The 13,739-nt window shown below is 32.5% G+C and overlaps 1 protein-coding gene across 3 annotated transcripts in view; it reads left to right on the top strand.

The window, feature by feature from the left end:
* The window catches only part of LOC136032209 (chymotrypsinogen B-like), a 58,594-nt gene that overhangs the window by 17,016 nt on the left and 27,839 nt on the right, over positions 1-13,739 (top strand). For all 3 annotated transcript variants that reach the window (XM_065712415.1, XM_065712416.1, XM_065712417.1), the window contains one exon: positions 10,517-10,662. In XM_065712415.1, the coding sequence (XP_065568487.1) occupies positions 10,517-10,662 (146 nt within the window). The remainder of the gene's footprint in view (positions 1-10,516; positions 10,663-13,739) is intronic.

Below are 13,739 nucleotides of genomic sequence, written 5' to 3'. Positions count from 1 at the left end.
AAATTCTATAAATCTTGATGAAAATTACACCATCAGATTTGGCGTATCCGAGAACCCTTCTATAGAAGTTTCAAGCCCCTATATACAAAAATGTGGAATTTTACTATTTTTGCCCTAGACAGATCATGTATACGTGTTTATTTTTTTTCTTCTTTTTTTTCCAAGGCTGATCGTATTGAAATAATGATCCTAGAAGATCAGAAAAGGGTGCATTTGAACAGAAATTAGAGTTCTAGTGCCCTTTTTAAGTGACAAAAAGAATGGAGGGAAACTGGCTCCTCCCCCACGCCTATTTATTTCCCAAAATTTCTGATCAAATTTTTGAGATAGACATTTTGTTTAGCATAGTTGAAAGATCAAATAACTATGTTGGTGGGGGTAAAATGACCCCTCCCATAGTCCGTGGGGAGAGGCCTGTAAGTTATAAAATTTGTCAATTGTTCACGTATAGTATTTGTTATTGAGAATATACAGATATTCTTCGGGGAGGGGGATTTTGTACTTGGGGCAGATTTTCATTGGGAGAATCTTCCTTGGGGAGGAGAATTTCTGGGGGGGGTTAATTTTCCTAGGAAAATTCAAAATTCCTATATGAAATTCTTGTTAACCGTCTTACATTATCTTTGCCAACTCAATTTTGCATGCGGGGATGTTCCGGGTAATCATCTGGAATCTATTTTCCGCATGTTTGTGGAAAAAAATTTAAAGAAGGGGGGAAGGGATAATTTTTCATGGAGCTGAACCTTATTTACCTGCATTATTTGAAAAACAAACCTAAATTAATTAAAAAAACACGTTTTTGAACTGAAAGGAAGGAACAACATTATAACTCAAAACGAACAAAATAATTCTATATATGAAGGATTTCCCCCTCCTCAATACCTTGCTCTTTGCGCTAAAGTTTGACTGTTTGTCCCTATTTTTCAAAAACGGCTACTGAAGTTTTTTACTATAAGAAGCAGAGTTTTAATAAAGGGTCAAACTTTAGCGTAAAGAGCGAGGCATTGAGGAGGGGACAACCCCTTTCTTATATGCAATAATTTATTTCCGTTTTAAGTTTCAACGTCGCTCATTACTTTCAGTTAAAAAAAAACTTGTTTAGCCGTTAAGCTCGGAAACAAAGGTGACCTGAATTTGGTACAACGTTCAGAAGATCAGAATCAAGATCAATGTTGCGATATTGTGCTTTCTGTGAGGCATATCCAATTTGAAAAAACAATTGGTCAAAGCATCGAAACCGCAGATTCTTTTTCCATTTTATTTTATTGAGTGAACTATCGAAGCACAAAACCATAATATGCGTTTTTGTACTAGACCCGACAAGGTCGTGCACGGAAGTCCTTATTGCAATAGGCGTGTCTGATGGTCTGATGGAATATCTGTCAAAACTTTCTACATATATATCTATATATATAAAAATAAGTTGTCTGTGTGTGGATCTGTGGATGGATCAGGTGACGTCACCTGAAAAAACTGGATCAGGTGAGGTCAAAACTGAAAAAACTAAAAAAAGGCAAAAACTACAAAAAAAAACTAAAAACTAATAAAAAAAATAAAAAAGCTAAAAAACTAAAAAAACTAAAAAAAGGCAAAAACTACAAAAAAAACTAAAAACTAATAAAAAAGCTAAAAAACTAAAAAAACTAAAAAAAGGCAAAAACCACAAAAAAAACTAAAAACTAATAAAAAAAATAAAAAAGCTAAAAAACTAAAAAAACTAAAAAAACTAAAAAAAAGGTAAAAAACTAAAAAAAAAAAAAACTAAAAAAAAAGGAAAAAACTGAAAAATAAGCTAAAATAAAGGTAAAAACCAATAAAAAACTAAAAAAAAAACTGAAAAAACTAAAAAAAGGCAAAAACTACAAAAAAAACTAAAAACTAATAAAAAAAAGTAAAAAAGCTAAAAAACTAAAAAAACTAAAAAAACTAAAAAAAGGTAAAAAACTAAAAAAAATAAAAAAAAAAACTAAAAAAAAGGAAAAAACTGAAAAATAAGCTAAAATAAAGGTAAAAACCAATAAAAAACTAAAAAGAAAAAAAGGAAAAAACTAAAAAAAATTTTCATCTAAAAATAAAAAAAACTAAAAAAGGTAAAAACTAAAAGAACTAAAAAAGAAAAAAATAAATGACGACACTCAAAGAGAAAGCGACCAGGACAAAAGGAATGTTCGAAAAAAAAATAAAAAAGCTAAAAAACTAAAAAAACTAAAAAAAGGCAAAAACTACAAAAAAAAACTAAAAACTAATAAAAAAGCTAAAAAACTAAAAAAACTAAAAAAAGGCAAAAACTACAAAAAAAACTAAAAACTAATAAAAAAAATAAAAAAGCTAAAAAACTAAAAAAAACTAAAAAAACTAAAAAAAGGTAAAAAACTAAAAAAACTAAAAACTAAAAAAAACTAAAAAAAAGGAAAAAACTGAAAAATAAGCTAAAATAAAGGTAAAAACCAATAAAAAACTAAAAAAAAAAACTGAAAAAACTAAAAAAAGGCAAAAACTACAAAAAAAACTAAAAACTAATAAAAAAAGTAAAAAAGCTAAAAAACTAAAAAAACTAAAAAAACTAAAAAAAGGTAAAAAACTAAAAAAAATAAAAAATAAAAAAAAACTAAAAAAAAGGAAAAAACTGAAAAATAAGCTAAAATAAAGGTAAAAACCAATAAAAAACTAAAAAGAAAAAAAGGAAAAAACTAAAAAAAATTTTCATCTAAAAATAAAAAAAACTAAAAAAGGTAAAAACTAAAAGAACTAAAAAAGAAAAAAATAAATGACGACACTCAAAGAGAAAGCGACCAGGACAAAAGGAATGTTCGATTAGCAATCAACAAAGCACCGGGACACAGGGAGTATAAATGACGACCAGGACATAAGTAAAAAAAAAAACTAACAAAACTAAAAAGAAGGTAAAAACTACAAAAAAACTAAAAAGAAAAAAAAACTAAAAACTAATAAAAAAACTAAAAAATCTAAAAATCTAAATAAACTAAAAAAGAAAAAAAAAAGGAAAAAAATAAAGGAGAAAAACAAAACTAAAAAACGAATGTATATACAGACCGGGACACCGGGATACAAATGACGACCGGGACACAGGGAATATAAATGACGACCGGGACACCGGGACAGGGAATGGTCGATTAGCAATCACCATCAACAAAGCTCAAGGGCAATCATTAGAATCATGAGGTATAGATCTGAATACAGATTGTTTTCCCATGGACCATTATATGTTGCATGTTCAAGAGTCGGTAAACCTGACAATCTATTTATATGCAAAGACAATGGGACAGCAAAGAATGTTGTATATTCGCAAGTTTTACGTAGTTAAAACCATATATATATATATATATATATATATATATATATATATATATATATATATATATATATATATATATATATATCTATATTCACAGGTGGGACATAGGGACACAACTACAATGGCGCGTAACTATTATGGCGCGTAACGACTTACGCGCGCGGGGGGGCTTGGGGGGGGGGGGCGCGTATATATATATATATATATATATATATATATATATATATATATATATATATATATATATATATATATATACGAAAAGAGAAATCACCAATGCAACAGCACAAACACATTAAAAAAAAAAAAAAAAAAAAAAAAAAAAAAAAAAAAAAAAAAAAAAAAAAAAAAAAAAAAAAAAAAGGTGACAAAAGGAGAAAAAGAAGACTGTTTTCCTAAATTAGTGATTAATATAGACCAGCACTTTAATGAAGCCTTAACCCTACACATCCATACAATCACATAGGTCAAACAGCATAGCCATACACAATCAACCATAAAGAATAATCCGTGGACAGGTAGTCATCTCGTCAATAAGTATAAGTCGTCATTTACCAAACAATAAAAACAATAAAGACAAAGACTTATATGAATTTTTTAAATTTAAAATTTTTATATTCAATATTAAAGAAATTCGATTTGCATATTTTTTCCGACTCTGCATATGTAATTGAAATTAATTAAACGATTAATTTATATAAATATCCTTAAGGAACAACATTACTGAGTTTGAGATAAACTCTCTTGTGGAAAGCACGAAGTTTGACAAAACTTGATGTTCGTGTTTTCGATTATCGTGGTTTTCGATATATGGAATGAAGGAGAATTGTTGGGGGGATTTCAAGGAAAATAGTTGTACGTAGGGAAATTTTCCATGAAAGTGTTTTATAAATATATTTAAATTTAGAATCATGATCATTATTAATACGCGGGTGGAATTGTTTGCGGTGAAGAGGACAGTTTCAACGGGGGAGAATTTCCCGAAAACAACCATCAGCTGGGGATTTTCCTTAAAGAGGATGTTTCTGCAAGAGCAGGATTCCTACACTTTTCCTGGAATTATTTTCTAGAACTTTTCCATGACATTTTCCGCTGCTAGTCGGTCATGATACAAGTCAAGTCATGAAACAAGTCATTACAACTAAGTCTTGTCAACATGCCGATAGCAGTATAATATCGGGATATATTTTAAAATAGATATGAATTGTATCTATATAATATTATCGGTATTATACTTCTGAAGAAATTGTTATCTTTAACAATCCCACCAACTTTCCTTACTAGAAATGTAACACAGCTAACACAGAAGTTAGTCTCTTCTTTAGTTCTTGCACTGCTATTTCACGTAACGGTATCAGTTTAAAGGCCCAATCTCTCACGATAGATCTGTGTTTACAATCAGTCACTAATGTTAGAAAACATTAAGAAACAGGGAGAAAAAAAAACAAGATAAAATAGCAAATGTAAAACCGAAACAGAACAGAAAAGTTCAATAAAAACGAATAATCTGTTTCTGTTCAATTTTTGTTGTATAAACAGAACAGCAAAAGGTACTTTGAAACAGAAAAGAAAACAGAGACAGTACAAATGGTTTATTTAGAAGTAGACAAAACCTGAATAAATAAACGACCTATTTAATTATCATTTCATATTATTTCAGATTCGTATTTAAAGTTTAAAAAAATGTGAAATATAATCTGACAACATTCACAACTCAGATAAAAAACAAAGTGCAATATTATTTTTTTAGAGTATTACATTTTTTTTAATCAATTGTTTTGGGGTAAAAACTAAAGGGGAAAAGGTATAACAAAATGTCAGGGTAATGAAAAATCAGTTTATATATCAGCTGATGATTATGTATTTGTTTGCTGTAAGACAGCTGATCCAAGTAAAGAGCCAGCAACACGCTCAAATAAAATAAAAATGTTATAAGATTACTATTGTTAAGAGATGTTTAAAAAAAATAATTATGTGTTAAATGTTTAACCCGTTTGCGTTCATTCACAAGGAAGGAAGATTATATTCCAGGACAACTGAAACATTTCCAGGACATTTTACTTTTTTCTTTGCATTTTCCAGGTGTTTTCTATGACTGAGAAATTAGTTTTTTAATTTCAAGATTTTCCGGTAGGCGTGGGAACCCTAAAGATGGACTTTTTCCGCAGGGAACTCCCCTTGAATTTCCTTTTTTTTGCGATCGTCGTAACATGTGACGGGCATGCTAGTAGCACTTATAATTTTCAATGTTTTACCCCTAACTATGTAACATTCCATGCAAACAAATTGGTTAGTTTCATTTGCTTAGCTGTATTTTTAAATTCAATTTTAGATCTTGGTTTGGGCATAATGATGTCAGGATCTTCACAATTTTCTTTTTCATTATGCTTTTCAAATTTTTCTTGTTCATTAAAGTGTCTTCCTCAGAATGTACATAAACAAATTTTATATTCATTTTTCCTTATTTGAGATGCAAGTAATTTACTTAAATCTTTAATTAAAACATAATGATTAGCAAAATATAATAAATTAATCTTGTGTGTAGCAGTTTTTCCATTGATCTTGGTTTTAAGAATATGAGCGTTAACCACTTTATTTTCACTTATTTCAAATAAACAAATGTTAATATTATACTTGTTTTCAACTTTATAAATATCTTGAATACGAATAGGAAGATTAGTGATCCCTTTAAAGTTGAATTCATTTTCATAGGGTTTATATTTTGATAGTCCATATACATGTCTATCATCCACTGGATGAAGATTCTGGGATAGATGAAGAATTTTTGAGAGAAATCTATAAATACTATTATCCTAAGCAATTTTATTTTGAAATGCCTAGTTTTTATTTATAAAATTTTCAATATTTAAAAGAGGCAATCTATTGTGAAATCTATTGAATTAGAAAAAGAAAGTCTCAGTTCGTAAAATTTTACAGAAGAAGGTTAAAAGCTATTAAAGATAACATTGATGTTATACAACCTCAGTAAGGAATTAAATAAAAAAAACAAGTTTTTTCAACTGAAAGTAAGGAGTGACATCAAAACTTAAAACGCACAGAAATTACTTTGTATATGAAAGAGGCTGCTTCCTCATCAACGCCCCGCTCTTTACGCTAAAGTTTGACTCTTTCTCTCAATTCTTCTTTCTAAAACAGTAAAAAAACTTTAGCGTAAAGAGCGGGGCGTTGATGAGGAAGCAGCCTCTTTCATATACAAAGTAATTTCTGTGCGTTTTAAGTTTTGATGTCACTCCTTACTTTCAGTTGAAAAAACTTGTTTTTTTTATTTAATTTCTGAACGTTTTTGAATCAATGCATGTTTTGATTTTGGCTCTCCGCAGAGGAATGATCAAAACGAAATTTGCATATTTTTTTTTTGGCTCAATGGCTTTCTCATAATTTTGATCGAATGATTTTGAGAAAAAAAGAGCGGGGGACGAAGCCTAGTTGCCCCCCGATTTTTTGGTTAATTAAAAAGGCAACTAGAACTTTTAATTTTTTACGAATCTTTTTATTGGTAAAAGATTTACGTAACTTATAAATTAGCTTACGTAAAGAACTTTTGTATTCTCATGTTTTTATTACATATATGAGGGGATTCGCCCCATCGTCAGTACCTCGCTCTTTACACGAAAGCTTAAATTTTATCCCAATTCATTAAGAATGACCCCCTGAATCACAAAAGCCGTAGAATAAGTAGTTGAAATTACCGAAAATACTTTAGCGTAAAGAGCGAGGTATTAGAAGGAGGTGAGCCCCTCATATGGGTAATAATTTCTGTTTGTTTTAAGTTTTATTGCTGTTCCTTACTTCCAGCTGAAAAAGCTTTTTCAGTTTTATTTTTTAATTGTTTTTTTTTTTAATAATGCTAGTAAATCCTGCTCTCCCTTCATGGAAATTTTCTTCTCCCATTACAAATTCTCGAAGGAAAGTTCCCCCAGCATATCCCCCTCTTCTCAACCCCTCCCCCAAACCAAAAAAATCCTCCTGAAAACGCCTGTATACTTCCCAATAACCATTACAATATGTAAGCACAGGTCAAAGTTTGTAACTTGTTGCCCCTCCCACGGGGACTGTGGGGGAGTAAGTCGTCCCCAAAGACATAGTTATAAGGTTTTTTGACTACGCTGAATAAAATGGCTATCTCAGAATTTTGATCCGTTGACTTTGGGAAAATAATTAGCGTGGGAGGGGGCCTAGGTGCCCTCCAATTTTTTTGGTCACTTAAAAAGGGCACTAGAACTTTTCATTTCCGTTAGAATGAGCCCTCTTGCAACATTCTAGGACAACTGGGTCGATACGATCACCCCTGGGGAAAAGAAAAAAAAAACAAAAAAACAAAAAAACAAAAAAACAAATAAACACGCATCCGTGATCTGCCTTCTGGCAAAAAATGCAAAATTCCACATTTTTGTAGATAGGAGCTCGAAACTTCTACAGTAGGGTTCTCTGATACGCTGAATCTGATGGTGTGATTTTCGTTAAGATTCTATGACTTTTAGGGGGCGTTTCCCCCTATTTTCTAAAATAACGCAAATTTTCTCAGGCTCGTAACTTTTGATGGGTAAGACTAAACTTGATGAAACTTATATATTTAAAACCAGCATTAAAATGCGATTCTTTTGATGTAGCTATTGGTATCAAAATTCCATTTTTTAGAGTTTTGGTTACTATTGAGCCGGGTCGCTCCTTACTACAGTTCGTTACCACGAACTGTTTGACTGGGAACTGCACAGTCTTGCACAACTAATCGAATCACGTTAGATCGAAACTCTGATAATGAAATAGTTCTAACTGAATGTATGCTACACTATGGTATTCATGGTAAAACATTAGTGATCAATTTAAAACCAATATGTTTGAATAAAAGGGAAAAAAACAAGGATGAATGGGTTGACCTTGTTATACCCAATAGGTTGTATGATGGAGAGGGTTTTAATTAGTTCTTAACTTGTTATTTCAATTCATCCCTAGATCGATTCCCAATCAGTACATCATCAAATCTAGCAAAAATGAAACTTGTTCTTATTTTGAAAGATAATCATAAATTTCGGTTTAATAGTGATTTCTGTTTTATTTTAGGATTTGAAAATGAAATTGAACTAAGTAGTAAATATAATGAAGTTACTAAAGTTCCTAATATTACCAAAAAAATGTTAAAAAAATACATATTCCCTTCTCATTTGTGGATAGTTCAGTTGTGAATGGGAATACAACCTCTGATGGGATCTGGAGTTTTGCTCCAAAAACAGAACCTGGAACGCTACTCTGTGAGATTCATGTAGAAAGGCAATATCTTCCAATCAGTCGAGACGAATATATCAAGCGCTAAAAAGCATTAGAACTGATCAATTAGGTAGATTAATCGATCTGAATTGAGATATGGTTAAACCTCGACTAGAATAATTTAAAAATAGAGCGATAGAATATGGAAAAGATTGGATAGATTATAATCCAAGAGAGTTAAATGATGCGAGATCTCTAAAAGATATAGTTTCAAATTATAAGATATATTTCAATAAACATATTGATGAACAGAGGTAAAGCTTACTGAATGCAATGATTTTAGGGAAGGGACTTAAACTACATCCCCGGTGAGGGTCTTGTTGACACCTTCAGTGACAATTGAAGATCCGCCTCCACTGTTTGAAAATCTTTTAAAGTTTATTTAATGATTTTTTCCGTATATAAATGGCAGTGAATCAAATATTTGCTCCTTATTTGGAAATATTTGAAAGGCTATTATTGATGATTCTACAACCAAATGTAAATATACAGAAACTAGTGAAAACAATGAGAATGTATCTCAACAATTAAAGTATAATTTCATTTTAAAAGTGGAATTTTGGTTCTAAAACCAAATTCTTCTAAATTCTTCTAAGTGACAGTTACCTTTATGCAAAAGTGAAAATAACACGATTAGATGGAACAAATATGTGAAGTAATGATGAAGCTACTTTAACAAATAATGGATTTAGTTTGTTTAGAAATTCTGAATGTATTATCAATAGAAAATGTGTTGAAAAGTATTGATTATGTAGGCATAACGACTACTGTTAATTTTTTTAGAATTTTCAGATGCCTAGTCGAAGCGCAGCTACTAATATATTTTGGTATGAGGATAAAACCCAATCCGTTGATTTATTGAAAGCAGAAAACGAGTTTGAAAGCACTTTTATACCCGTTGCACCAGGTGGTGGAGCCATTACAACAAAACGAAATACCGCTTTTAATGGTGGTTTATTTAAAAAATTGAATAAAACAAAAGAAAGTCACGTCGTTAGTATGTATTTACCATTATCACGATTATTTGGACTTTGTCAAGATATTAATCGTGTTCCTAGAGGCCTTGCACATCAAATCATATTTTTTGGAAGGTTACATTGAAAATGGTGTGAATACATTTGAAAATAGGGTAAATTGATGGGGTGATCTAGGTGTGACCTAGAATCCGTATTCACATTGTGAAAAAGAATAAAAATGAGACCAACTTTGATTTCCAAGGACCTGATTTCATGTTGAATGTAATGATGGAAAATGTACAAAATGTGCAATATTTGATGTTAAAATGATGTAAAATAAACTAAAAATGATGTAAACTGAATGGATGAAATAGGTGGGGCAGAATCGGCAATTACCATACTACTAATATAGAGGCAAGGCTAGTCTATTAATCCTTACCAAGCCAAATCAAGCATAAAATAGGAGTCTTGGTGCTCATATTTGTGTTGTATGCTGCGTAGTAGTATAACAAATGAAAATCTTCTCAGCACAAAACAATCATATTGACCATCATAACTCAAGATATACAAAAGGGATTTACGTTCACCAGGAAAGCAATTTCTTAAAATTATGAAACACAACCTATAGGGTACAACTGGAGCAAGATATAATTTCATAAATGAGCGTCAATCCATTGGTCTATGGAAAAGAAAACGAGTAAATACAAAAAGCTGCTAGCTGTGATAAGATTTTAACAAATGACGGTTGTAGTAATATTTTTCGAAAGTTAAAATCTTGAAGCGACCTGTTTTTCCCTAGACCTGAAAAGAAGACCTACAAGGCCGAGCAAGCGTTCTTCAGTTCTGTTATTTACTGTTTAAGAATCGATAAGAATAGTTAATGGACTAAGTAAAAAGCAACGCGTAAATAAGAGAAAATGGGCATTACAGATGAGTCATTTGTCTTTCTCTTTTTTAGCGAAGCTTTCAGTTATCCCTTTGGCCCAATGTGGAATATTGTAATGGGAGAACATGATCGAACAAAGGACGAAGGATCAGAAATTAAGCTGAAGGTAGAAAAAGTTATCATTCACGAAAAGTTCAAGGAATATCATAATGATTTGGGTTAGTGTTTTTTTATTTTCTTCTCTGTTTTTATCAAGTTTCTATCATTGCCAGCTATATCATTGAACTTCACTTTTCATAGTTTCAGTTATAGTACAGGTCATAGTTGATGGTCATGCATGCTTTAAGTCGACGTTTCATTTTATGATTTGGGCACGAGCAAGGATGCTTTTGAAGTCCTATCCACTTCACCGAATCTTGGAATTTTTACGATAATATCTATAAAATATTATGTTTTTCATATAATATGTCCATTTTTGACATGTTTTTTTTTCGGCTTTGTCCTATCCCCAGAGCGGTTCGTAGTGTGCCCGTGGAAAAATTAATTTCAACGCCCCCTACAGACTCAAATATAAGTAAAAAAAAGTCAAACAAAAGTAATAAATTTGATCGTAATTGGGCAATCCTCAACCCAAGGAACCCGCCCCCCTAGGAGCGGCTCCGCCAATCCCAGAATGGATTACCACGTGTGTGACTACATATAGTATCTAGAAATGGTATGAATGAATGAATGAACTTTATTACCCGTAAAAGTATAAAAAACACAAAGTACGGAGTATTATGAATAAACAAAAACAAAAACAATAAACAGCGAAGAAAAAAAATCAAACTAACAAAAGACAACATGGATTAATTAACCAGTATCAATATGGAAAAAAGGCTGCAGAGGATCATAAACGTGAATAAAGTTGATAGTCTTTACATAAATCATCACTGGAAGACCGAATCCGAGAAGGCACATCAATTAAACCAAATCGAGCAATTATTTTTTTTGTTTCGGTGCCATCTAGGAAGCCGGAGGAGGAATTTGCAATATCTGAAATAAGCCGTACGTAGAGTATGTCGATCTTTCTTACGAAACAGATGAGCCATGCCTGATAAGAACAAAAGCACAGGGGCGCAATAAGCGTTCTAAATTATGCACAAACCGTTGCGGTTATAACGGCTTTTGTTTGGGGATATTATTCCGTAAACGACGCGTAGGTTTTTCACGGCTTGATTCACTCCAATCTTAGATAGTTCATTGGTTAATATAGTAAAATAAGAAAGCAATCCACGGCGAGTCCGGGCAACAAGAAGAACATCATCTGCATATGCAATATAAGACAAACCCATATTACCATAAAAAACAGAACTTTTAAGGGGACGCAGTCACGATGCAAGCACGCATTTAAATATACTAGGAGACAATACGGCACCTTGCCGAACTCCCTTATTAATTTTTACCGGTTCAGATATTTGGCCATTCCAGGTAACTTGAATTTTAGACTTTGAATACCAAGAAGACAATAAACTTAGTACGGAAGGATTAATACCTGAAGACGCAATGGAAAATAGAGCCTGAGGGTGCACAATATTGTCGAAAGCTCCAGAAATATCAACAGTAAGACAATATGAAGACATTTTAGTTTTTACGGCATCTTTCATGAGTCGGCTTAAAATATGATGTGCATGGGAGCAACCGAAACTTTTCCGAAAACCAAATTGAAAAGGCGTAAAATCACAATTCGACTCAATTTCTGGTAGTAACAAATGTTCAAGCAACTTACTTAAAAACCACGATATTGTAATGGGACAATAATTTACACATGACGTGGGGTCCTTGCCTCGCTTTTGAATAGACGTTACACGGCCACAAAGGAAACTATCAGGAACAAGCGACTGTGCTAAGCAAGACTGGAAAAATATTTGTAGATGGTTAAGTAGAGCAGGACAATCATAAGCAAAAAATCGGTAAGAAAGGCCGTCACCATCAAGGCTATTTGAACGCTTAATTTTTCTTAAAGCCCGGCGAATTTCATATATTGCTACAGCCTGGACATGAGCCTGCAGAAGACGGTATGGTAAAAGTAGTTTAAGCAACTTATAATAAAAAGACTGAAGATAACTATTAAATACACTGAACACACACTTATAATGATCAACAAAATTAGCTAGCTGAAGACAAGATAGGGTAGATGGGGAACATTTCTCACTATTAATAACCTTATTCCAGGAGGCCTTATCGGTGGGGCCTGGCAATGCATTCAAGCGTGCTCTCTTCAAACTGGCCTTATATTACAAGTTTACACTTTTGTTTCACAGAGAAAACAGCCCCGGACGATGGTTGATCACATGATATCCACATACGTAACCAAAATTTGTCTTTTTGCTTAGCACGTTTTACTTCAGGATCAAAGTTTCAAGTAGGCTTTCTTGTACCAATCCGAACTTTATCCACAGGCACTGCAGCTTTGGAAGCTGATTTAAGGCAATGGACAATTTGATAATAATAGCAATTTAGGTCAACTCTACTTGAAGGCGAGGAAACTGACGTTTGCAGCAGGTGATATGGCACTTTTATGGTCGACAGTAAAGCAGTTAGCGTGGCAAGGTATAGTGGGACATTAGCACGATCCCAGTTCAACTTCGTATGCCACTTCGGCTGAGCCAAAAGTGTTTTGCCAGATAGCTCACAGGACAAATTACAGCCAAGAATAAGATGATCGTCATCAATATTCTCTTCGTCCACCCTGACAATCGATGAGATTAAGCTGGAACTGGAAGAGATCACGTGATCCAGGTTCGATTTTGAACAGCCTCTGTTATGAATATACGTTAATGGGAGGCTCTTAACTGCGACGTGATGTATGCTAGGAAGTGATTCTAACAAGAGGATTGACCTATCGGAGGTACCAAGAATGTCACAGTTAAGGTCACCAGCTAAAACCCAATTTAGGTTTCAAACGTAAACTTTCGAGTAGAGACTTTAAACTGGAGCAACATTTAGCGAAAGATGTGAACGATGCTATAGAACATCGATCGCAAGGTAAGTAAAAGTTTATAAAGGCGGTACTGTCACATTGAATCGCTAAGATGTTATCATCACAATGAATCACAGAGGGCTTTGATGGGGAACGGAAGAAAATTGCTAGGCCACCGGAAGGACGGCCTCTAGTTTTCTTGACATCTTGCGAAAAAATGGTGGACAGAAGATCGCTTCAGGCTAGAAACGTTTGATTTGGTCAAAAGATGTTCTTGCAAGAACACTATGTCATGGACTAATAATTCATTAATTAACAAGTCTTTGTCTTTTG

The sequence above is a fragment of the Artemia franciscana genome, chromosome 10 (assembly GCF_032884065.1).
Source record: "Artemia franciscana chromosome 10, ASM3288406v1, whole genome shotgun sequence".
Taxonomy (NCBI): domain Eukaryota; kingdom Metazoa; phylum Arthropoda; class Branchiopoda; order Anostraca; family Artemiidae; genus Artemia; species Artemia franciscana.
The sequence above is the reverse complement of the archived record's forward strand: the minus strand, read 5'-3'. Positions and strand labels throughout refer to the sequence as shown.